The sequence below is a fragment of the Strongylocentrotus purpuratus genome, unplaced genomic scaffold, assembly GCF_000002235.5.
Source record: "Strongylocentrotus purpuratus isolate Spur 01 unplaced genomic scaffold, Spur_5.0 spur5_scaffold_21, whole genome shotgun sequence".
Classification (NCBI taxonomy): Eukaryota; Metazoa; Echinodermata; class Echinoidea; order Camarodonta; family Strongylocentrotidae; genus Strongylocentrotus; species Strongylocentrotus purpuratus.
In genome coordinates, this window is record NW_022145607.1 from 13647815 (window position 1) to 13674173 (window position 26359).

Sequence of the window (26359 nt, forward strand, 5' to 3'; positions counted from 1 at the left end):
TCGCAATTATAATAAATGACACATATTTGTAAAGCTTAGATCCACCTCTTTCATTTGATTCAACTTATATGATGCATATTTCATGCATGAGTGAGTAAAACAATTTGAAGAGAGGGTACCAAAAAGTCATTTGGCGGACAGTGTCTGAATTTCAAAGGGAAAATCACATTTCTAGAAAGTTCATTTTCTGCCCGTTTATATGACACCTCAATCAGAGAAAATGAGCCAGTAATAACAAAGTTCTGTTTGTCTAAAGCAATGCTTGCGTTTCCTTGATTTGATTAAAACGAATTCATTTACACTGGCTGCCTGCTGTAGCAACAAACAGAGTTGAAAAAAATTAACTCCATTTTATTGACGATCAGCAATGCACAAAAAAGACGAAATACTTCATGCATCAACTTTCATAAAAGGACCACACGGTTCCAGTAGGCTTAACACCTCAAACTCATCAGCTGTATTATTAGTAATTTTACCTCGTTGAAGCATCTCTTCCATCCACCCGTACCTACCTACCTCTTACTCTCTCTCTCTCTCTCTCTCTCTCTCTTTCTCTCTCTTTCTCTTTCTCTCTCTCTCTCTCTCTCTCTCTCTCCCTCTATCTCTCTTTCCTGGACCCCGTCCACTTTACAAAATAGTATATTGATTTTAAAAAGCTTAGGCTAACCATAAGTGCCAATGGATGTTGACCATTCTTGATTTCAGTATGCCTGGGTTCAACGTCCACGAGTAGATTACCATTATCACCAAAGGCCTCATTAGTGACATCATTGGGATCTATTTAATAATCATAAAGATTAAAAAAATCAATATATTATTGATGATAATGAATAACAACAAAAACAACAATAACGATAATAATGATGAAATAATAATTATGAGGATAATGATAATGAAACTAATACTATATTAATAATGATAACGATAATAATAATGACAACAACAATAATGTCAGTTGAGAAGGGTTTCTATACAGGTGTATTTTCTTTCTTTGGCAGAGAATCTAAGTATTCCCAATGTAATACCTTTGATTTTCTTTTACCGAAATGAAGAATACTGATATGAAACAAGCATTGTATGTGCAGAGTAGAGTCAAACCAGTCGATCTATCAGGGTCAATCTAGGGGATCCGAAAAAAAGTGACCACTGTAGACATTTTGCCTTTCTATAAAGATTTTACAACACATGTTTCATCCTTCAAGGAGGTGATACATGTGACCATAGCATACAAGTGACCAGCTGCAGTTTACAAAGAGGTGTCAACTAAGACAGGTTTGAATACTATATGTATATATATATATATATATATATATAATTCAATAACATAGTAATGAATAAATGCAATGACAGAAACTTAGGGATTCAGTAGATCAAATAAAGGAGGTCTCCTTGTTAAACTTGCTTCCCTCGAGCCATCTGTTTAAATTTTACTTTCGTTACCTATGTAATTGTGTTGAAGTTTCTTCCAAACAATTTGAATTTACAGGTGTCCAAGTAATTTTACACTGTTTAGTTTAAAACTGTTCTCGACTTCTGATATTTATGCCACGTGCACAACATAAAATGGAAAGTTTTTGTCTGTGTCTTTTCAAAGTTCTTTCCTAACTTTTTTGTTTTGAGGGGTATTTCAATCTAAATATCCTTATCTGTTTTCAGCTGTAAAAAACCACACCTCTTCAATAATAAATAAGATATAATGTAGTGAAAGGAATATGCACTATTTAAGCGTTTATTTACCCAAAGGCATGAATTAAAACAAGTTATGTTATATACTTTCTAGACTTCAGGTAAACTAGTACTGTGAATACAATCGCAAAGTTCAATTTCAGTACTAGCCTATTGTATATCCCATAGAAATCTAGTTCGGATTTACGTGATATGTCACTGAAATGTTCCCAAAATTCTAAAGATGAAGGACAATACTATTGAATTGCCTTAGGTTGATATCTCGAAAGTCTTTGCGGTCGGTTTTAAGTAACATACCTTTGTTTTGCCGAGCCCAAGGGGAGCAGAAGTCGTCCAAAAGTTCCAGATAGCAAGTAACCTCATCACGATTTGCATTCAGCGTGATGCATCTGTCCATTACAATCTCTGCTACATCTGTTGGTATTAAAATTGACGTTTATAGATTGGTATTAAAAAGAAACGGTAGGTCTACATCATTTTTGAATGCATGCCCTGTATCTCTCAAATATGGACGTTTTACATTGCGCCATCTTCTTTAAAAGAAACGTATCGTTTCTTCAGGCGACGTTACTATTTACACAGACTTGAAATGCAGATCGATGGACAAAAGAAGGTATTTCCACCATTCCCGTCGAGTGGACAGTACTCAAACTTACCTTTACAAATTCAGGCATGTGTACCTGTCTTCTGGAGAAGAAAAAACGCTCTCGTAGTAGAATTATAAGTTCAATTTGATTTAACTGTATCAAGAATTGCATGAGTATAAATCGAACCAAATAATGCTCCCTGAGTTACCAACATACGGGCCAATATGTTGTACTCGTCTCATGGTAATTCTTGTTATATCCCTTTTATGAATATTCATGACTTTTCGAAATACATGATTAAAATAGTTGGTGGTTATTAGTGATAAATATAATTTCACTATTGAATACAAATCTCTGCCAGAGCTCCGAATATTTTTCATTATATTTTTGATCAATTAAATCCTGTTCAGTGACTGATCAACATAGCATCATGTGACCAAACATAACATTGATATGATGTAACTGTGACGTCATCCATGGTATAGTGCACTATACTCCTCGGAAAAAATAGTACTGTGCCGGTCCCTCCTCAGATACATATTTTCACCTATTCTTTCTCACAGCTTGGTACATTTGTACAATATTCAGACATTGGCTCCAAATGTTTTGAATATGCACCTCGTACCACTCGACTCTCCTTCGATTTTTTTTTAAATTTCTTTTTGACATCATGTGACAATGACATTCCACCTACCGGGCATATACTGTATCAACTGTCTCATTGGCGTCGAGATTCTTTCAGACTGACGTCCCAAAGTCAGGTCACGTGACACTGTCTTCATCAAGAACAAGAGAGTTTCGTACGTCGTATGTGTCACAAGGAACCTGGCAGTTTCCCTTTAAAAGAGGATGGAAAGTGATAATAAACGCAATGGCGTCATTGAATAATATTGGACTAATTACAATTTCTATGAATGAAAATTTATCGTATTGATGATTTATTAGTGATAAGTGAGAGTAATGACTGGTAAAGTTTCGGTAATTACTGTAAGAGTTGATGTTAAGAATTTTAATGTCACTTATTACCAACTGTTTTTTTAGAGAACATATTTGGTAAATAAAAGACATTTTTTTAAAAATATGTTGATACAAAGTTGAAATACAAATGAGCTTAATTTTTATATTTCTTTATTTATTTCTTCTTACACTTTCTTTTCATTCTACGAGTTTCAAACTTCAAAACTCATTATGAGAACTACGAAGTTTTAACAAAGTTTGGTGCAAAGCTGTTGTATTCAATATAGGTTTTTGAACTACTGGCTGTTAAAATTGTGTATTATTGATAAAAGGAAGGAGAGAGAGGATTAAACAAAACACACGGTTAAGAAACTGTACTACCCCTTCCCACATCCTTCTACCCAATGACCTTGATAATTTTTATTTCATCCATCGACGCCGCCCTGCCCCCTTGCCTTTATGCCAGCGCCCCCTTAGAAGTCTGTACCTTTGTTACGCCACTGGCCATGATTATATATTTAAATCGTAATTACTTGTGTACCTGTATTTTGAAGATAATCGAACTGTGGATTCTATTATTCTAAAGATATGATTATATTTATGTTAATAATCGACTTACTCGCGACTATACATGATGGCTAAGGACAAGCAATTCAAGTCGTCTTCAGCACTGGTCTGACACACGTCTGCACCATTGTAGAACAAGAACTCGACTATGGACTGGTGACCGAGCCGACAGGCGAGAAGAAATGGCGACAAAGACCACTGTAGGGATAGAATGAACACGAAAATGCATTATGTTGCCGTTGTTATGATTTGTTTGTTTGATTGATTATTTGTGTTGTTGATGTTGTGTTTTGTTTATGATATTGATGAATAAAGGTACACATTAAAGATAAAGACCAGTTATGGTCATGCGATCGCATTGTGAAATAAACGTTGAGGAATCGATCGGAAAAGGTTGATCATCTAGCATATATATATATATATTGGTGTGTACTGCAAGGTTCTGGAATCATCAAAATCATAAGAAACTCGGCCCAGCCTTGGTAAAGTTACAAGCACTGTACAAAGAAAGATGTATATGGGACTACGCACACGAGCGCGACACGTGCGTTTATCTCTCACACACCAATAGATAAACTAATTTACCAAATGTATGAATTAGTAGGCGGTTTCCCTGCCAATTTTGTTATCATCATGTATTAGTCAAAACATATTCTTTCACATGATTGGTAATAAGAGCTTCCATTTCATTTTTTGAAATTGGGGCGTTTCCAATACTGGTCTTTACCTTTAATAAGTAAGGGTGCAATTGGGGTGCAGATTTTCACCCTCCTACGCGTATTTGCTGATAAATCTGCTCCTTTTAGGGTGCAGTACCTGACAAGCGGCGTAATTAAATGTGTATCATCAAGGGATAAGTAATGAGTAACAGCTTATTCATGATTCTTTTTTGAGACTGATAACCGATTAAGAGATTCAAACATATCTGGAATACTATCTGATCTACTACGATGAGTGACGAGCCGAGCTGCGTTATTCTGAACTCGTTGCAGACGGGCTATTTGAATTTGAGGAAGGCCAATAAACAAGAAATCATACATATCCAAATGACATGTAATACAAGAATGGTCAATCCGCTCAGTGGCTTTTTTGATTCAGATATTTTCTGATCCTCCAAATATTGTGAATAGAGACTAATGCTGAACTAACAAAATTTGAAATGTGAGACTTAGTGATCATTCCAGCATCAAAAAAACTTTCTGAATTGCCAATGATGATCTTTTGTGCAGAAAATCTACTCAACTGCATGGCAGATCCATTTAACATAAACTCAGTTTTATCTTCATTTAACTTCAGAATGCAATGCAGCAATGCTCTTAGAACAGAGATGCCCCGTGTCCTCTTCTGCTTACTAATGATTAAGAACTAGGTCTACATTTTCTCCTAGCACTAGAGTGACGTAAGCAACCAAGCAATCTACTAATGTATGCAGTCTTAACAATAACACACCACCTAAAACAAAACGAATTATCTTAATCAATGGCATATCCAAAATTTGATTCAAAATAACTTTAAACATGTTAAATCACACCAGCAGTATTTTTATCTTAAATCAGGAATATTCTTGTTTTCCCCTCATAATCCACCCAATTATCCTGTATATACTACTTACCTGGTAGTCTACCAGAGCCCATGATTCATCTAACTCCGTCGCACCGATTTGGGTCGACCTATCCTTCATATTCACGTCTGTTGAAACATTGAAACATTGCATCAAATATTATTAATACAGGGCAATCAATATACAATTTTTAAGGGGGAGGCATGACATAAGTGATTCAAAGAAGCGAAATGCATTCAACACGATCGCTACTATTTATTGAAAAATCAACCTTGCTCTTGAGATTTTATGTAATCCGAATAGGATTTATATGGGATAAAAAGCACGATAAACACTCAACCCAGGGGGGTGTTTCACAAAGATCCTAAGTTGAACTTATCTCTAGGTTGGACTTAAAATTTATGGAAAGCCATTAGCATCTGTGAAAATATATTGTAAAAGTTATTTTGGCATTAATTGTTAATTCAAATCATTCATATTTTCTATCATCAAGGAGATTTCATGTTCTGGATGTGGAATTTATAAAAAGTCTAAAATACTTGAATTTCTGCTTTTGAATATATTTCATTTTAAGACTCCAATGGCTGTCCATAATTTTTAAGTCCAACTTAGAGATAAGTTCAACTTAGGATCTTTGTGAAACACCTCCCAGGTGATGTAAATGGGTACCTGGCAGGGATTAATTCCTTGAAATGCTTGAGCGCTGTAGTGGCAGCTAGGCTAAACCGGGGTATTAATAAATGCGCCTCCTAAGAATTTCTAGATAGACGGCACTATAGAAATGCCTATCATTATTATTATTATTAAAGTTATGGATTTTTAAAAATCTATAACTGTTCATGAAATCCATCAAATCTGTGAGTCAAATTGGCAATGCGGTCTGTAAATATGATGTCACCCCCTCACACTTTATCCTTTGTTGAATGCAAGAAATGACATCAAATTCCACTTCGATGAAAAGATATATTTTCTTCATGCCTATCTAGATCATATATCACGGATATCATGTTCTTTCAAGCACCCCATATAAGATAGGTCTACTATTCCATTTACATGCAGAGAAATAGAGATTTTGGGTCATTCTCTGTCATTAGATCATAGATCAGTGGTGAATTGTGAGGGGATGCCATCACAATTTCTGACCGCATTGCCAATTTGTCTCAAAGATCCCATGATTTTTATGATTTTGAAAGATTCATAACTTTTTTATTTTGTGTCCGATTTTTCTCAAATTTTCACTGAATTGTTTTTCTAACGTTTCTGCTCTTTTAAAAACCAATTTAATATTAGGGTGCACTTCCCCTTTCAGTTGAATTTTCGAAAATTGTTGCGATCGCGTTAATTTATACAAAATAGGGACATTTCACTGATGCTACATGTTGTATTAAAACTGTGGGACGTGTATTTTCCACTTTTATTTTCTTCCTTTTTTTCATGAGGGGTGTTCAATTTGTTTCCTTTGTCCTCTTTTGCTTTTGTATTAATGTTTTACTCACCAGCTTGTTTCGAGACGAGAAGTTTCACACATGGTAGACTACCCTCCTTCACAGCTAAGAAGAGTGGTGACATTCCATTGCTATCAGGTGTGTCAACCTTACCAGGCTCCGCATCCAAAGCGCGTCGCAACGCCTCCACGTTCCCTGCTTTCGATGCCTATTTTATTTGTTTGTCATACAGAAAGAGGATATGTTATTTATAAACAGGGGTGCATATATTCGAGTCACCAAGATACGTGCCCACCACCGTCAAGTGACGGAAAACAAAACGAAAGAACGGGGGAAGAAAGACAATCTGAGAAAATGAGTTGGGGAAACCAACGTGGATAAAGATGATACGACCTCTTCTGCATCTTCCCGACACCCGATGGCCTTGCTTTCTCGTATTTCAATCGACAGTTAAGACCAGGGGGGTGTTTCACAAAGATCCTAAGTTGAACTTATCTCTAAGTTGGACTTAAAAGTTATGGAAAGCCATTAGCATCTTTGAAAATATTTTGTAAAAGTTATTTTGAAAGGCATTTATTGTTTATTCAAATCATTCATATTGTTTATCATCAAGGAGATTTCATGTTCTGGATGTGGAATTCATAAAAAGTCTAAAATACTTGCATTTCTGCTTTTGAATATATTTCATTTTAAGACTCCAATGGCTGTCCATAATTTTTAAGTCCAACTTAGAGTTAAGTTCTACTTAGGATCTTTGTGAAACACCCCCCTTGTCTATATATATCAATACCAAGTACTTGGGAGAAACACATTTCTAAAAAAAGGTTTATCAACATTTGAGCCCATGCCTTCAACCAATTAAATTAGTAGTAGTAGTAGGCCTATTATATAGTAGTAGTAGTAGTAGTAGTAGTAGGAGTAGTACATGTAGTAGTAGTAGTAGTAGTAGTAGTAGTAGTAGTAATAGTAGTAGTAGCAGTATTATTAGTATTAGTAGTAGTAGTTTTGTTATGTCCACATGCCCCACATTCCACAGACATTTATTTCCTTTGTGTATGTAGTAGGGTTTTTACAAACGTGTATCAATCAGATAGGATTATTTATGTCTGTTAACTCTATCACCCATTTACAAGAAATTCCCGTCCTTCCTCTTCTGTCACCTGACCACTCTTACCGACATAACAGTCACATGACACACCACACTCTCTCTTTTGATATGCCCACTTTTCTTTGAATATGCTTAGTATGTAGTCACGTGACTGACTTCCTTTTGAATATTGATGAGGATGTTATTAATTGTTATACTTAGTTGCTAAGTTGAACCATATGCATGCATGTTGAAAAGAGCAAACAATAAATTTAGAGCTTCTGAGCAGATGGGCATTCTGAACCAGAGCTACCAAACAGCAAACATCGTCTTCTTGCTTCCTTCTTTCTGTTGTGGAAAATGACCCATGCAGGCTGACACAAAACTGAGCCTCAAAGTAGTACTGCTAGTAGTAGTAGTAGTAGAAGTAGTAGTAGTAGTAGTAGTAGTAGTAGTAGTAGTAGTAGTAGTAGTAGTAGCAGAGGCGTAATGGGCAAAAACTTCTGGGGGTCAGAACAAAATCTGCATCACCACCAAGTAGCATAATACAGGGGCGGCGGAGCGTCTTCCAAAAAAAGGGCATCTACAAAGGGAAACATTAATACATCGCCTTGATTGTGATTAAACTACAATACCAGGGATGACACCAATGTTTCTTTCTTTCTTTACGTGGTAAAAGATACTGCTAAAGCCACACATTTACAGTGGGGTGTGATGGTCTGAATATTAATTTTCGAGCTAGCCAAGCGAGCGAGCAAAAAAAATTAAATTTAAGAGGTACTAGTGGAGGTGGGGTGGGCCTGTCAAGAATACCCCCCACGTATCCTCTGCGTGTCGTAAAAGGCGACTAAAAGGGGACCATCAGGGGGCTGGTGGTGGTACTGGGTGGCACTAGTAGGACCAATAAAATCTTGCATATCTCCTAAGACGTTGAATTGGGACGGCGAGTTTAGGCCGCCTTTAAATAAGCTTAGCTTGCTCTGCATTGGGCAGCAGCGATGCAGTAGGAGTGTTTCGGCGGAAGATCCTTTTAGGACAACAGTGAACCTATGATTAATGCTTGGCGTGCTGGACGATCCCAGATACGGCTACATACTGCGGTGAAGAAGGCAACGGAAAACCACTTCACTATTATTCCAAGAACAATCATGATGAACCACAACTCTAAAGCAAAAGCCAAAGGCGTAAAGGGGGCTCGTCTACCTCAAGGGACAAGCACCTCGCCCGGTAGGGTTCCCAATGGGCGACAGGTGGGCCCCGACCGTCAGCCAGCTACTGTTCGCAATAGGAATACCATCAGAGTTGGAACATGGAATGTGAGAACACTGTATCAGAGCGGCAAGCTGGAAAATGTTAAACAAGAGACGATGAGGCTAAATGTCAACATTTTAGGACTAAATGAAACAAGATGGCTGAATAACGGCGAGTTTGTGATAGATGATTACAGATTGATTTATGCAGGAGGTGAAAAGCATGAAAGAGGTGTGGGGTTACTGCTGGATCCAGATATCTCAAAGAGTGTGTTGGGACACTGGTGTGTAAGTGATAGGGTGCTCCTAGTGAAATTACAGGGACACCCTTTTAACATCTCAATCATAGTGATTTATGCACCAACGGCAGATAGTGCTGATGAAGTTATTGACACCTTTTATGATTCCTTAGTCTAGATAAAGCTAAATCTCAGTGCAAATCGAATGACATTGTCATTGTCCTGGGAGACCTGAACGCTAAAGTCGGTCATGGTACAGAGGGCAAAGCAGTAGGTCCGCATGGAATTGGTGAACGAAATGAACGAGGGGACAGATGGGTTCAGTGGTGTGAGGGGGAGAACATGGTCATCACTTATACTTGGTTCAAAGAACACCCTAGACGATTATGCACTTTGAAGAGTCCTGGCGACATCGTCAGAAACCAGATAGACTATATTGCCATAAATAGTAGATTTAAAAAAGCAGTGAAACGATCAAAAACATATCCAGGGGCTGACTGCGGAAGTGATCATGTGCCGGTGATATGTACACTTTAGTGCAAATTAAAGAAACTCAAGAGACCAAAAGTTGTGAAAATATTGGATTTTAAACAGTTGAGTAAACCGGACATACGTCAAGAATTTACTGTACAAGTAAAGAATAGGTTTGAGTTACTCATAGATGAAGGAGAATAAAAGACGTGGGAGACGATGAGAAATGTTCTGGTAGAAACAGCGGAAGAGTATGTGCCGAAAAAGAAGAGAAAAAGAAGGAACAAGTGGATGACAGAGGAGATTTTTTTAATGATGAAAGATAGACAGAAAATTGGAAATAGACAATGCAAGAAATATAGGGACCTAGACAAACAAATTAAGCAAAAGTGTAATGAGGCAAAAGAGAGCTGGCTAAACGAACAATGTGTAGAAATTGAAAATCAATTCGATAAGAATAGTAATGTTTACCAGAGAATAAATGAAATTTCAGGTAAAAAGCCTGGTTGTTCAAACCCTGGCTGTATCAAAGGAAAAGATGGGTCAATCCTGTTTGAAATGAAGGACAAAATGAGTAGGTGGACGGAATACATTGGCGAACTTTTTGAAGATAGTAGGGAAGCAATGCCAAGTTTTGCAGATGAAGTCAAAGGGGGAGAAAAATTTAAAATCTGAAGTCCGTTGGGCAATGTCAAAGATGAAGAAGAACAAAGCAGCTGGACCAGATGGTGTGGTCACTGAAATATTTGAAGCATTAGAGGAATATGGTGTTGATAGATTAACAGAAATTATTAACAAAATATATAATGACGGAACATTTCCAAATGAATTGGGCAGATCCATTTTAATTACTCTCCCAAAGAAACCGGGAGCCGTGGATTGTGAGCAATATAGGACAATCAGCCTTATTTGCCATATCACTAAGATTATTTTGAGGATTTTGCTTTTGAGAGCAAGAAGTAAAATATGTCCCATGGTCGGAAGGGAACAATTTGGTTTTGTAAAGGATGCGGGCACAGGAAATGCAATATTTGTGGTTAGAAATATAACGGAGAGAGCAGTCGAAATGCAAAATGATTTGTACATGTGTTTTATTGATTTTTCAAAGGCTTTTGATAAAGTAAAACATTCAGAACTTTTTGAAGAGATGAAAAAGCTTGATATATATAGGAAAGATCTAAGACCGCTACAAAGTCTATATTGGAATCAGTTTGCATGCATCAGGGTAGAAGGAGAGTGTAGTGAATATATTAACATTAGACGGGGAGTCAGACAGGGTTGTGTTATGTCGCCGGACCTGTTCAATATGTATAGAGAAATCATTCTAAGAGAATTGGAAGATGAAAATGGGATACAAGTGGGTGGCCATTCAATCACAAATATTAGATATGCTGATGACACTGTTTTATTTTCTGAATCAGAGAAAGATCTCCAGAGACTCCTGAATGTAGTTGTAAAAGAAAGTGAGAGAATGGGACTAGAGATCAACTATACCAAGACAAAGTGCCTGGTGGTCTCTAAGAAGAGCAGTCCAAAATGTAACTTGAAACTGAAAGAACAGATTATTAAACAAGTCTCCCCATTTAACTACCTCGGCAGCATGATCACCGAGGATGCCAGATGTGAGACAAAGATCAAGAGAAGGATAGCTCTCGCTAAATCTGCATTTTCAAAGCTAGGCAAAATTCTGACAAATCGAACAATGAGTATGAGGACCAGAATAAGAGTATTGAATTGTTACATATACCCAGTACGTATGTATGGTAGTGAAACATGGACTTTAGCCTCTGATACTAAAAAGCGTTTGGAAAGTTGCGAAATGTGGTTCTTAATAAGAATGATGAAAATCCCCTGGACTGACAAAGTTAGTAATGAGGAAGTTCTTACACGAGCTGGAGTGCAAAGGAAAATAATACGTGAGATGTTGATTAGGCAGTTGAAGTTCATGGGTCACATTACACGTAAAGAAGGCCTAGAGAATCTTGCTTTGACAGGGAAAATTGTGGGAAGAAGGAGTAGGGGAGGAAGGAGGATACTTTGGATGGACAGTCTGCAGAAATTGTTGGAAGAGAGAGAGGAGTGAAAGAACTGGGAGTGGTACTAATACAGAAGGCTAGGAACCGAGGGTTGTGGAACAGCATGATCGCCAAAGTCAATCGATATGGCACTTAGAGCGAGAGAGAGTGCGAAAATATAAAGAAGACGAAAAACAACACCTGATAAGTATTAAGCACAATATCATGAAGAAAGACTGAAAAGTTAATTTATTATTAACATAGTTATAACATTTATAAATGCGAGCGAGCTATAGCGACAATTAAAAAAAAGAGGCTTTAAGTCGCCTTGAATTAGGGGTGTATGTTATGGAGAAAAGAAAAGTAAGTACTTATCAGAAGGGAAAAGGACAGTTATTAAGAAAGAAAGGGTGTTTCTGTCGAGGTAATCAGGGCAATTATAAGAGGTGAAAATGGCACTTCTTGTACCTGAAAAGGGACTCTCAACATAGAAGGAAAAGGGCACTTGTGAGAATGGAAAGGGGGAATCTGTTGAAGGAAAAGGGCACCTTTCAGATTTAATTAGGGCATTCGTCAGATGTTAAAAGGGCATTTTGAAAAGGGGCACTTATCCGAAGGAAATATGATTCTTATTAGGAAGGAAAAGGGGCACGTGTCAAAATTAAAGGAGCACAGTGCACCCCAACCCTCCACCGAGAGTGCCGCCTCTGGCATAATGGGCAAAAGTGAGAAACAAAACGGAAAATCATGTAATTTTAGCAAAATGTGTAAGTTATTGGTATCGAATTCGAAATAATTAAACCACGTGTGAATTTTAGTTGGGGGTCAACTGCCCACTCCCCCCCCCCCACCCCATCAGTACGCCAATGAGTAGTAGTAGTTGATGTTATAGTAGTAGGAGTAGGTGTAGTATACCATACAACAACAACAACAACAGCAACAACAACAGCAACATCATAATCATTATCAGTAGTACTAGTAATTGTAATAGTGGTAGAAGAATGTGTAAGAGGAGGTGGAGGGGAGGAGAAGTGGGAGGAGGAGAGGAGGGGGGGTGAGTTTGAAAGGAGGAGTAGAAGAATAAAGAAGAGGAGGGGGGAGGATGAAGTGAAGGAGAAGGGGAGCATAATGGGGGGTGAGTTAAAAAGGAGGAGAGGAGGAGAAAGGGGAGGTCGAGGAGGGGAAGGGGAGGAGGAAGAGGAAGAGGAGGGGTTAAAAATAACGGCCTTACCCTGAGGATACGACTATAGAGCTCTTGTTCTTGGTCTATGCCGTGCGTTGCAGCAGGTTGATGCACCTCCATTTTCAAGTAAATACCTCGTATTACTCCAAATGAAATCGCCCCTTCTGCATAAGAATAGGTCAAAATAATTGAGAAATACACAGGTCAAGATCATTTATATTCAGCATGTTTAAAGTTTATTTTTCAAAGACGAATATGTCCACATTTTCTTAAAAACAATCAAACTCCATAACGTGACAACTTGAGCAAGGCTTGAGGTAGAACAATATTGTTTATAACATTTTTTTCGATAATTTGAAAATACTTTCCGTTACAAAATCAGACAATGAGGACCTCATACGACGCCGACGAATAATTACAAGTAAATGAAGTATATCGTACAACTACAATTTATCCGCTCACGTATACTAGCAAAGCAGAACAGGAAAGCACATGAAAGGTGATGGTGGTGGCGGTGATGGTGGTGATGATGCTGGTGATGGGGATGGTGGTATTGGCTGTGAGGGTAATGATGATAATGGTGGTGATCACGGGGGTAGTGGTGGTGGTGGTGGTGGTGACGGTGGTGGGGATAGTGGTCGAAGTAGCATTCATTACCCGCCTTGGTTACTTACATTCGCCTTGTACATACAATTTTACACATTCAAAACAAATCTTTGATTGTCAATTTTTCAGCAACGGTATAAGTAAAATACTGGTACTGGTGACTTCCATTCAAAGTATTTCACAATTGTTATGAATGCAAAAGCGGAAATCATACAGGAACTTAGGTCTTGGAAAGAATTGGAGGTCATATGCTTTTGGCAATTTCGACAGAGCATCGCAGCAGTGCTCTCATAGGGCGGTTTATTAAAAATGTGTGATCGAGTTGCCTGTTCCCCATGTGGTTGTACTTGCAGAAATCAGCTTCCGCGTATCGGAAGATCTGTTTCAATAGGAACAATTTTTATATGGTGTACCTTGTTTCAATCCAGAGTTAAGGTCTAACGGAATCGCTTTGGGTATAAAAGTCAATGTAGGTATGAATTATCTGCCTTTTCACCTCCACTTGTCATAAATCCACATACAATTTTTTTCTTCTAAAGAACGGTTGCATCATTTTGTCATGTAGATATTGCAAATAATATAATGAGCAAAGTACATGTAACCTCCCAAAGGAAGGGAAACCAAGTCATGCGGTATACCATGTTTGCTATAACACGACACTATTATGATATTGTTTTTTAGTTATTGTGGTAATGTGGTAATAATTATAAAACGAAACAGTCGGCTTTTTACAGGAAATGCAGTCGGAAGGGATTTCTACCTATCCTCTGATCTTTCTTTCTTTTTATTAATTGATTGATTTTATTTTATTTACCAACAGCAATAAGGTAATACATGTCATACAAGGTGTTACATATATACACGGAGAGAAACTACTGGTTAGTAAAAGGGGCCACATAATAGCACATGTGCTAGTCAATCCTAACCCCTTTAACAGCTTAACATAGTATTTTAGTACAAATCAGTTTAGAAAACATAACAAAACAAAACTATTTTAATTTACCATTACAATCGATACTTTAAAGAATAAGAATACTTAACAATGTCTTACAAATTACTAACTGATAATGTATGATTTATTTTTTGTACCTATGCAGACTATTTAACTTGATTTATTTATTTATTTATTTATTATAGTTTTATTTTAACAGGGTGGTCTCATTCAAGTTCATTTCTGAGCCTGCTCTCCCAGAGAGCCCTGTATTCACATAAAAAACATGTACAATAATAACATGAATTCAAAACATACATACAAAGGTAAAATATACATGGTATATACAATAATTAAACATAGGTAACGAAAAACACGCATTAACAATAAATTATAAGGAAAAAAAAATACAACTATCAAATTGAAAAAACTAGATGAATGAAATGTAATAAATAAAGGTCAAATTAACGTGAAAATATGTTTACAAGGGAAACTTGATATTTCATTCATAACTTTTTCAACATAATTCCGAAACCTATATATACCTTGTTAATCGGAAATTAATAGGTAATCTATTCCAAATCTACTGCCCCAAAAAGACAATAAAAATTGACTTTGTGTCGTTCTAAATTTTGGAAGACGTAATTGTCCACCTTCTTTTTGTCTTGTGAAATAGCTATGCCCTAAAATGTCACAGTACATCTAATAAATATAAGACAAATTGGCAATGACCTGCAGATCAGACATGAAAGTAGAAATTGATAAATCACGTAAATTATACACATTTAGGATTCGCAATCTTTTAAATAATGGATCTGAAGGAGTTCTCCATTCACTAAATGTTATAGCACGAACTGATATTTTCTGTGCACACAATATACTTCTTGGGCTAGTCTTATTAGTGCTTCCCCACACCTCTATTCCGTAAGAAATGTGTGCTTGTATGAATGCTTTTAATATTATCAGAGTACGGCTAGGAACAAAATGTCGCAATCTAAAGAGCACTCCAACTTTCTTTCTTATATATTGATTTACAAAAACGAATATGACTAAATTCCAAGACAAAAGTCTATCAAAGTGAACTCCAACAAAAGTGGCAACATCAACCTCTTTAACTTCCTCGCCAACGATTTTCAGTTTACCATTCATACCTATTTTGTTCCTCCTACTACTTATCAACAAGAGATTAGTTTTCATGAATAATAATACACAATATTTATTAGGCGCTTAATACTAGTGTCTCTAAGTGCACCATAGTCTGACTAAAAATTATTTACCAAAATAAACACACAACTTATACATCTGTTCTTTATTCAATAAATCATGCATATATAATAATAAAAATAAGAGTGAGATCAAACATACATGAGGTCAAACATATGATTAAACATAAGATTGAACAAACAAGGAATAGGGACTTTTAGATTGAGGGGACGAGAACACGACGAACGCCGACTGATCATGCGTGTCAACGTACTCAACTGCTCAAGTTGGCTACAATTAGAAATCTTTTAGATTGAACTCGACGATATACATGCATGCAGGAAGTAACACTATGAATATGACGGACAAAGAAAGAGGACAAAATATACACTGTACAGTTCCTCATTCTACCCTCAACAATTGCTGTGGTAGAACATCCCTTCACTGCTATTATGTAAAAATGTGTAGAACAGGTGAATATGCATGTGACACCTGTTCTACACATTTTTAAATTATAGCAGGGAAGGGATGTTCCTTTGTCTACCTGAGAAACTGTATATTTTATGCGCACGTGGCATATACTAGTACCGTGCTAGATTTAGGAAAATTAAGGTTGACGCCTTCTCGATCGCCGACTGAGACGACGTGACACATGCGCAGTGCCTTAAAATGACGTCATATGTTGCAGTCAAAGCTGTCGACGTGCAAATCTAAAAGTCCCTATAATAAGACGGTGTGCACCTCCTTTGGCCGACTCACAACTGTAGAATATCATTCATGAATTAAAAAGGTGCGTTGTCAGCAAGGACTTGAATTGGTCAAGAGAATGAATATTATGAAAGTGCGCTGGTAATTTATTCCAAAGGATCTGGGCATTTAACTTTTAGACCCCACGGCCGCGGCGGCAAATGTGCTTGAGACAGCGACTAGATGATTACGTATAATGTATTCCTAACATTACGCAATTTAACGACACGACATAATTATACATACCTTCAACAAATATATGTCTCTGCTCACTTCGCTTTCTATCAAAGAATGATTCTGTAGATAATGATATCCGTGTTTCACACTACATACATATACGACTGGGCATACGGAAATGAGCAATTGAAAGCAGGGGCGGCGCGCCGGGGGATGTAGTTGGGGGGCACAGTGCCCACCCCAAAGTACCCTGTTTTACATAAGAAAAGAGCTCGTATTACTTTGTGAAAGTCCCCTACCCCTTTTCACCTCTGATTATTGCCCCTTTTATTTTGACACGTGCTCCCATTTTCCTTTGCAATAAATGTCCATTTCCCATTCTCATAAGTTCCCTTTTTGATCGATAGTAAGTGCCCCCTTTCAAGTACGAGAAGTGTCCCTTTTCACTTTTGATGATCGCCCTATTCAAATCTGAGTGGTGCCCCTTTTACTTTGTTAAGCTCCCCTTTTCATTTTTAAGTGCCCCTTCCCAGTTATAACTACCCTTTTTTAATTCGGATGAGCGCACCTTTTCTTTTTCACATATGCCCCTTTTACTTTTTAATAAGTCCCCCTTTTCTACATAATAAGTGTCCATTTAAAAAAGAGCCCCTTCCCCTTCTCATAAATGCCCCTTTTCATTCTCATATGTACCCCTTTTCAACTGTGGTAAATGACCTTTTTTCAGGTACGAGAATTAGCTTCTTTAGTAAGTAAGTGCTCCTTTCCCTCTCGATAAGTGTTCTTTTCATCTCTGACGAGTGCCCCTTTTTACTTCTAATAACTGCCTCTTTTCTTTGTTTTTCTTTTCATGTTCACATACCCCAATGCTACAGACATTTGCTTCCTAGAAATCTTTCTACCTCCTCCTTTGTCACCTGACGACACTTTCCGCCATAACAGTCACATGACATACCACACTATCTCTTTCGATTGGCCCACTTTTCTTTTTGAATATTAAGTGTGTAGTCACATAACTGACTTCCTCTTGAATATTGATAAAGATGTTATTGTTATACGTAGTTGGTAATTTGATACATAATGCATGCATGTTGAAAAGAGCAGAGAACAAATTAAGAGTTTCTCAGCACAGGGCATTCTGAACCAGAGCTACGAATCAGCAAAAATCGCCTTCTCGTTTCCTCCTTTCTGTTGTGAAAAAGAACCCATGCAGGCTCACACAAAACTGAGCCCAAAGTAATACTGCTAGTAGTAGTAGAGGTATTAATAGTAGAAGTAGAAGTAGATGTAGTAGTAGTAGTAGAAGTAGAAGTAGTAGTAAAAATAGTAGTTGTATAAGTAGTAGTATAAGAAGTAGTAGTAGTAGTAGTAGTAGTAGTAGTAGAAGTAGTAGTAGTAGTAGTAGTAGTAGTAGTTGTAGAAATAGTAGCAGTAGTGGTAGAAGGTGTAGGAGAAAGGGGAGGGGAGGAGGAGGTGGGGACGGAGGAAGGGGAGAAGGAGGAGGGAAAGGAGTTAAGAAGGGGGAGGAGGAGGAGGGGAAGGAGAGGATGAAAAGGGGGAGGAGGAGGAGGGAGAGGAAGCGGAGGGGGTAAATAACGGCCTTTAATACCATGAGGATACGAGGAGCTCTTGGTCTTGGTATATGCCGTTTGTTGTAGCATGTTGACACATCTCCATTGTCAGGAAAATACCTCGTAATAGTATAAATATATAATATACCTCTCTTTAGTACGTTGAATAAATCTAGTCATCTGATTGGTCGCAATTGGAGTCGTGATTTTAACCATGCCTGTAAAGAAGCGAACAATTTCCCGTTACTCAAATGAAGGGAAATAGTTAATGAGAAATATGCCCATTACCCGGACGAAGGGTAATAGTTAATGAGAAAGACACCCGTATAAATACATTTTACTAAGACCCCCGTTGGTTTACGTGTAAAAAGTTTCTTTGCGCGAGCGCGGAAACAAAATACAGTGCAGTGTGTGTGCGGTTCCCGAATGATCGTAACATTCAGGCAACTTTCCAACGAAGATTTACAGACAGTGTCTCAGATTTTCTGTGATATTTTAACCAGTATTTACTCAAGGAAAGGATTAGGTAATAATTCTTTGGAGATTTGTTGGTGAATCCGGTATATAAAAGATATATGAACTGCTTCAAAGGGACTTGATAACATTGTTCAGATGACAGAAAATGGTGCTAAGGTAGTGACTACAATGCTAGATGTACAATTAAAGATAATCTGAAAGTTAGAGTGAAAACGGATCATTATTGATGATAACAACTAGGGAAGACTTATTCGATCGATTCCTTAATGATCACAACTATGTTATTACAATTTAAATACATTTTAGGTGAATGTAAATCGTCACAAAGCAATGAATTGTCTCTATATACCATTCCAGACATTTAATTGTTAAAAGATTTTTAAAAACATGTGTTATGTCTTATTTTCAAGGAAAAACGGTTAGGAGAATTTACTTTTACTCACTTTTATAGGGTGTTGCACAGTGACGCCTTCAAAGAAAACCATAAATATATTTGTGGTTTGAGAATTGTCTCAGGAATTTTTGCATGTCAGAGGCTAATTACACAGTTAAACAATGCTACCGAGTCACCTTAATACTCTAGTACTGTTATTAAACAAATACACAGAAAGAATTGTGTGGGCCATGCAGCCCCTCCTGATGAAGATGTCGACAAACTCAAACTGGACAAAATCAAACTGATTCCACAATCTTCCCCGCGAAACCCTAAACCTAAAATGTACAGTATTACTGACACACGGGGTATTACCCTGACAGTAACGGGTGTTGTTAAATAAGGTACGATATCAAATAAGAAAGACAAATTACGTATAACTATACAGGATCAAAAATGTATAGGATAATGACGTGTAACAAAATTGCATATCATTCAGTGTGACACGTTATCATGGGTATCGATCCCGGGGGGATGGGGGATATATCTCCCCCCCCCCCCAATATTTCAGGTTGGGGGGGAAGGGGGGATGGCCTGTACAATCATCCCCCGCCACCAATAATTCACCATAAAAAAAAAATTAAAAAAATGAAGAGAAAAATTAATGATGAGAGCCCGATGAGAGTAGTTAATGGTTATTACTCACAAGATGACCATCAATATACACATTTTGCTATATAATTTTCATTATACATACGTAAATGAGACAACCGTATATGAGACAAAAATAAATTGAATTCTCGCTCATATGGCTTCATCAAGAATTGATCAATTTATTCAATTTATTCAATCAACAGCATCATAGCAATGCAGTGCGCCAAATGCAAAGCCGCAGCGTTAAAAAACAACGAGCTACAAGTTAAGCGCGAAGCGCAAAAGTGCAAAAAAAGAAGTAGAGAGTGGGAGAGAGAGATAATGAGACACAGAGAGGATAAAGGCGCGAAGCCAGGTGGGGGGGGGGCGGTGCGGGCGGTCGCCCCCCCCCCCCCCCCAAAAAAAAAGACGACGGCTCAAAAAAAAGAGAGAGAGAGAGGGAAAGAAGAAAGGAAGATGACGTAGGAAGAAAAAAGATTAAGGGTCGAGAACGGTACAACGAATCATCATCTTTCCATCATAATGTAATGAAACGTCAAAGCTTCCGCGCTTCGTGCGGGAGGGAGGGGGGAACTGAAATCAGACAAGGATTAAGAGTCGAGAATGGTACAACAAATCGTCTTCTTTCTGTAATAATTTAATGAAATGTCAGAGCTTCCGCGCTTTGCGCGGGAAGGGTGGGAAACTGAATTCAGAAAAGGATTAAAAGTCGATAACGGTACAACGCATTCGTCTTCTTTCCCTAATAATTTAATGAAACGTCACAGCTTCCGCGCTTCGCGCGGGAGGGGGGGGGGGGACAGAATTCAGACAAGGATTAAGAGTCGAGAACGGTAAAACGAATCTTCTCTTTCTCTAATAATTTATTGAAACGTCAAAAGACACTGAGGTGTTAACCCCCCCCCCCCCCCCCCCGCTTATCCAGCGGCTGGCCGAGTCGTTGCGACATTTTTGGCCCGATTTCAAAATGTTAACCCCCCCCCCCCCCCCCCCCTTGAAAAAATCCTGCGTACGCCACTGCCCACATGGGTCCCATATTCTCTGAAATGTTATCTTTTATTGAGGGTGACTTGAAAAAGTTAATAACTTGTAAGGGAGGGGGGGGGCAACCTGCCACACGCTTCTACCTCTTGGTTGCTTTGATCCATTGCCGAAAATACTTTGGCACCTATCACCCCCCCCCCCCCCCCCAACCATGGATACATATCGACACCGTTGCACGTTATCCTAATGAGCCAATCACAAATTAACGGGTGTACCCTTTATATAAATGGTTAACCAATAACACAACAACAAATTTGCTACGAATTGAAATTCCCTATGAAAAGGGGAATACCAGAACCATCTATACACAGAGTTTGGCCAACTTAGTTTCGCTGGGTCACAACATGGCGTATATTATTTTGATTTGTGCTTGCCCAACAAAGCAGTAGTCGCCATATTGTGTCCAACTCGAACCGGGTTGGCCAAACTCTCCTAATCAATGGCACTGGCGAATACGCCTAAGCAGCGCCATCTCGCGTCCGGGTCGGCACACACTAACCCATGACTCCCGTAAGGTCTCTTTTTTATAATTGAATGTCACCTAAATGCGCAAAAATTAGCAAAATGTAATATTTCTCCCCAAATGGGAGACTCACATTATCATTACAACTAAAAATCTATTCATTGTCTCATAATTTTCCGGCACGTTCGATCAGTGGCCACACGTCGATCTGTGCATTGTATGACCGTTTTGGGTATTTTTACAGTTCTTTGCCCGTCACCTCTGCACTCAACGCTGTGTGTTGTGGTCAACTTCTTTCATGAGACAAATACAAGCAAACGTTTCCATATGAAATATAACGATTTCTAATATTTGTGGTGCCCACAAATATTCGAAAATTTAAACCAGCCGTTGAGAAAACGAGATAGCGCCTCAAACGTTTTATTCCAGCCAATGCCGATGTTGGCTTTTTGTTGGCTTTTTCGTGTTGGTTATAATACGCACAACCAGCCGGCCCGTGTATTGTTTCTATTAATCAATTAATTAATTAAAGGTCACCGTATATTTTTGAAAGTGAAGCTGAATTGGTATGATCTTATAGGCTAAATTTCACACATTTCGGGGTCTAAAAGTACCTTCATAGCAATTTTAAGTTCTAAAAGGGCACTAGAAATGTCATAAATATGATAAGAGCACTGATCACCATGCACTTTGAAGGAATTTGCGGTCTGAAGCAAGAACTCAGCTGTCCCTTGAAGAGAGAAAGATAGTTATTTCTAAATTGAACTGAGAGGGCTCTTGAAAGTCTCTTGAATAGCCCTTTTATTCCATAACAATGTTATGAGATGAAACATTCAATCTGAGGGCTGTTTGTGTTCTTTGAAAGTAGCACACACTGGGGGCAGTGTAGTTTAAATGTCAAGGGATTGACTAGAGTTTCTTTTGCTCTTGAAAGTCAAATAACCCTTTTCATTTAAAAATAAACTATAATCCATCCCTTGATATTTAAAATTGCACCGCCCCTATTGTGTGCTCTTTTAACGCGGACAAATAGGCCCTCAGCAGTAAGTAGCACAACACGCTCTTAACACCTTTTTAGTTGATATAATTTTCAATTTGAATTTGAAGTAATAACTGCGTTAAATATGAATTGGAAAGTTTGATATTTCACACATACGTCATACCCCACACAGAAAAGATCAGATAATGTGCTTGATAAGTCGTTCTATACCCAAATAAATTGATGTCTTTTTACTGGATGCGCATTTTGATCGGAAAGCACTCTGCACATGTACGTATACAGTGTTAATTTACCGCATATACGGTAGTCCAGAATCTGGCCTATTTTATGTTGATCTCCACCAGTACCAACGCTACCTCTCCCTACTTACTTGCTACCAGCCCATGGTGGCGTGATCATTAAATTAGGACGCCCGGCGAACAAATAGGCTGGTGTGCATAATTATAGTTTGTTGATAACGCCATCTTCGACGGCTTGAATCAAGTGCGTAGGGAATTATAAAGGACCGTGAAGATTCTGGACTACATATCCGGTAGCCTATAATCTAGGCGGAGTGCCGAGCTTTTTTCTTTGCTGCTAGACTAACCCTAAGCAGAACGTCTGATACGGCGAGACTATGAACCGTGAGTCGCGGAGCCGCTTCGCGACTCACGGTTCGTAGTCTCGCCGTATCAGACGTTCTGCTTAGGGTTAGTCTAGCAGCAAAGAAAAAAGCTCGGCACTCCGCCTAGATTATAGGCTACATATACGGTAATTCTCACAGGTATTAGCTGTATTTAGTCCATGGGCCAATAAATGAAAATGATAGGTCTGCGACGCTCTCAGGGAGGGAACAGTGTTCACATCGTTGAGGCTACCGCATGTAAACAAATTAATTATTCATCCTCTTTGTGTACATGACTGATACAAATATAAATGTTGGAAGTTTGTCATTTTTCATCATCCCTCTATGGTAAATCCAGAACTTCAAGAGATCATCCAATTAAAAAACATGGAAAACAGTAGCTACAACAAGTATTTACTTCATCATTCATTTTCATTTTGTTTTTTACTAGTAAAATCTACTGTCTGGAGTGACAAAAGATAACGTTCTAATTCAGTGACGTACAGTAGCGGGGAGGGGGGCACAGTCATTTGGCTAATCGTATTTCGATATTTAGAGAAATAGAGAGAGAGAGAGAGAGAGAGAGAGAGGGAGAGAGAGAAATAGAGAGAGAGAGAGAGAGAGAGAGAAATAGAGAGAGAGACCGAGAGAAAGAGCATGGTTCTTGGTTCAAATTCAATTAATGAATTTATCTTGAAATGTATTATCCAATAATAAACACATAATAATAGATAAACATACTTTTATACAATAACATGAAAGGATAAAAGGAACCCCAAAATAGCATTAATACTAATCAAGCCTGGTTCCTTCGATCATATGAAAAACACTGTTTGGGGTCATAGAAAATGATAGAATAAACAGACAACGTTGGTATATTACATGGATTAAAGCTAATTACAAAAAATATATATATATATGATACAATTGTATAAATGGATGGAAAAGTCAAATAGCTATATCAGTTTATTGTATTTTACTCACTTAAAAGATAATTGATTAGTGCTTTCCTAAAGCAAGATGTGGATGACTTTGTCCACACTGTAAGTTGAGATCATTCCATAAAGAAGTGCCTACATATGAAACTGAAAACTTTCCTTTTGTTATTCTGACCTTGGTTGGATTCAAGTTATTTTCTTCCTTTTGCCTTGTTCGATACTTTACTAATTCATACATGAAACTACAAATACTAAGTTTGTGCATTTGGTCCACATTCAAGATCTGTTTATAAAAAAAATGGTTTTGAAAGTACCATTATTTCACAAAAAGTGGTAGCGCGTAGAGACACTTTTTTAATATAACAAAATACATTTAAAGGTAATGCAAAGTTTTGGGAAATTTTGAAAATTGGATGAATAGTAATTCTTTACAATGTCGATATATTTGGATGCCCCTGTGGATATATTATAAGCCCCAACAAAAATTTAGCCCCTAAACACTTCTGCTTTCGAGAAATTGAATAATCAAAAATGTGTTTCCTAAGTGCTGAGCGTAGCGAGCAAAGCGTCCAGGGCGGAGCTCAGAGGGAATAGGCATTTGGTTACGATTCGAAGGGCATAATATGTTGATACCTTATTTGTGACACTGACGTAAATCCTAGTTTACGCGAGATTATTCCAAGATCCATTCAGACATGACGAGGAGAACCGTCTCGTAATTAACGGGGCTTTACTCAAACTGGTTTTGAGTTATTTGCTGAGTATGTATAGATTTAGAATTTAGAATTTAGAATTGTATTGACTCTTTGACCCCCTCTCGGGGTATGAGAGTGCAAACAAACATAAAAGTATAAATAGCAATGCTTGACTTATGAATACAATTATTATATATTATACATAGATAATGACACAAACAAAGAAACGATAATAGTTATATAGTGTATGGAAGTACAAACATGAACAATGAACCAACTAGTAAACACAAAGTATAAAATACATGTTCAATGTAGATAGTGACAATAAAAATGTACAAGTATAATGCAGTCTATTTACAAACTAAATGGTAAACAAAGTACGGTGTTTCCTACCGCTACGAGTACATGTAGGTTCAGCTCTAATTGAACTTCTTGAAATGCTTGAACTATCTTCTTTCTCTATATTTCAACATGATAAGGCGAGTAAATCTTCAACTGAGAAGTGCTTCTAGTATTAAAAAGTTCTGTCATGTGCTTGGGAGCTTAGACTTACAAAACTTTTTTGATAAATATAAACATCCCTCCCTTTGAAAATATGGACAAACAAAAATATAGTGAAATTCATCTCCTATATTAGTGGACAGGCAGAGTGTGCACTGCATATCACAATGTGGTGTGTTCGCATCAAATCGACCTTTGTTTACAGGTAATGTATGTGATCTACACCGAAACTTACAGAGAGTAAAAGCATCAGTTTTATTTAGGGTGAGTAAATAGCTTTCAAATATACGGTTGCCTTTAAATATTCTATAATTTGTGCAAATGCGAGTTGACCATACTGCATCTTTCCATTTCTGACCAAAAATATCGTTAAGTCTTAGTTTTAACAAAGAATTGGTATTTAAGCCAAACCCACCACTTTGGCCTAGCCAAATATTGGATAGACCAGCATGATTAAATGTGTCTTCAATAAATTTTAACCATGAGGAAGTAAATTCCAAATGTTCATCTCTATGAATGGCAGAAATGATTTTTAAAAGGACATATGAATATTTGCTATCTTTACCTCTCAAAGTTCTTGACCCTTCACATGATTCAAAATCAAATCTCGTCCAGTTTCTCCATAAACCATACAGTCTGGAGTATAATGATCATACAGATAATGAAGTTCTGAGGAATATCCTATGGCAAACTTCAATCTGCTTTATATCGTCATGTCCCCAACTTCACTACCATACAATAAGATAGGCAAAATCAAATGGTCAAATAAATTACATTGAATGTCAACTGACAACTGCATTTTCTTCGCTTTAGTCAACATTCTGTATAACGCTTTTCTAGCCTGCACTATCTGCTTTGCCATTGCCTTTTTGAAAGCACCATTATAATTAACTGTACTGCAAGATAAGCAAAATCGTAAAATTTGGTATCTTCTAACTTTCCCTCTGGAAAAAGAAATCATTATTTTAGTTTTACTCGCATTGACTGTTAGGTGCCGCTACTTGTAATTTGTAAGGGCTTTCTGCCAAAATGATTGTGTCATCAGCGTACAATAAACAAGACAACTTTGAAAAAAACTCTTAATTCGTCACCCTGAAATGTATTATGTATAGATAAAGAAGAGATAACAAAAAATATAAATAAACTGTTTAATATAGTATGGCAGTCATGGAACATAATTCAACTGAACCCCGTTGCATAAAACTTACCATTGATGGTAACTTATGGTAACTACCATGGTAACATGGCTCAACAGCCAGTCAAAATCAAGGTTTCCATGTAGGTTTCCATTGATGGCAAAGTTACCATCAATGGTAAAGTTGGTGCA

At 37.6% G+C, this 26359-nt stretch overlaps 1 protein-coding gene across 1 annotated transcript; it reads right to left on the bottom strand.

The window, feature by feature from the left end:
- Nucleotides 1–1642: 1642 nt before the first annotated feature.
- LOC115927868 (protein TANC1-like) lies at nt 1643–13231 on the bottom strand. The gene is made up of 7 exons (XM_030994164.1): nt 13097–13231; nt 6855–7011; nt 5410–5486; nt 3850–3995; nt 2968–3110; nt 1984–2100; nt 1643–1656 (listed from the first exon to the last, which is right to left on the bottom strand). Exons 1-7 carry the CDS (start codon nt 13166–13168, stop codon nt 1643–1645), a joined length of 726 nt encoding a protein of 241 aa, XP_030850024.1. The 5' UTR covers nt 13169–13231.
- Nucleotides 13232–26359: the final 13128 nt, after the last annotated feature.

Bases quoted from the DNA above. Each gene is read 5' to 3' on its own strand.
- LOC115927868 (XM_030994164.1), bottom strand. From the start codon at position 13,168: ATGGAGGTGCATCAACCTGCTGCAACGCACGGCATAGACCAAGAACAA. The intron at 7,012-13,096 runs GTAAGGCCGTTA...CAAATAAAATAG, and splicing joins TCTATAGTCGTATCCTCAGG to GCATCGAAAGCAGGGAACGT. The intron at 3,996-5,409 runs GTAAGTAGTATA...CTATCCCTACAG, and splicing joins GGGCTCTGGTAGACTACCAG to TGGTCTTTGTCGCCATTTCT.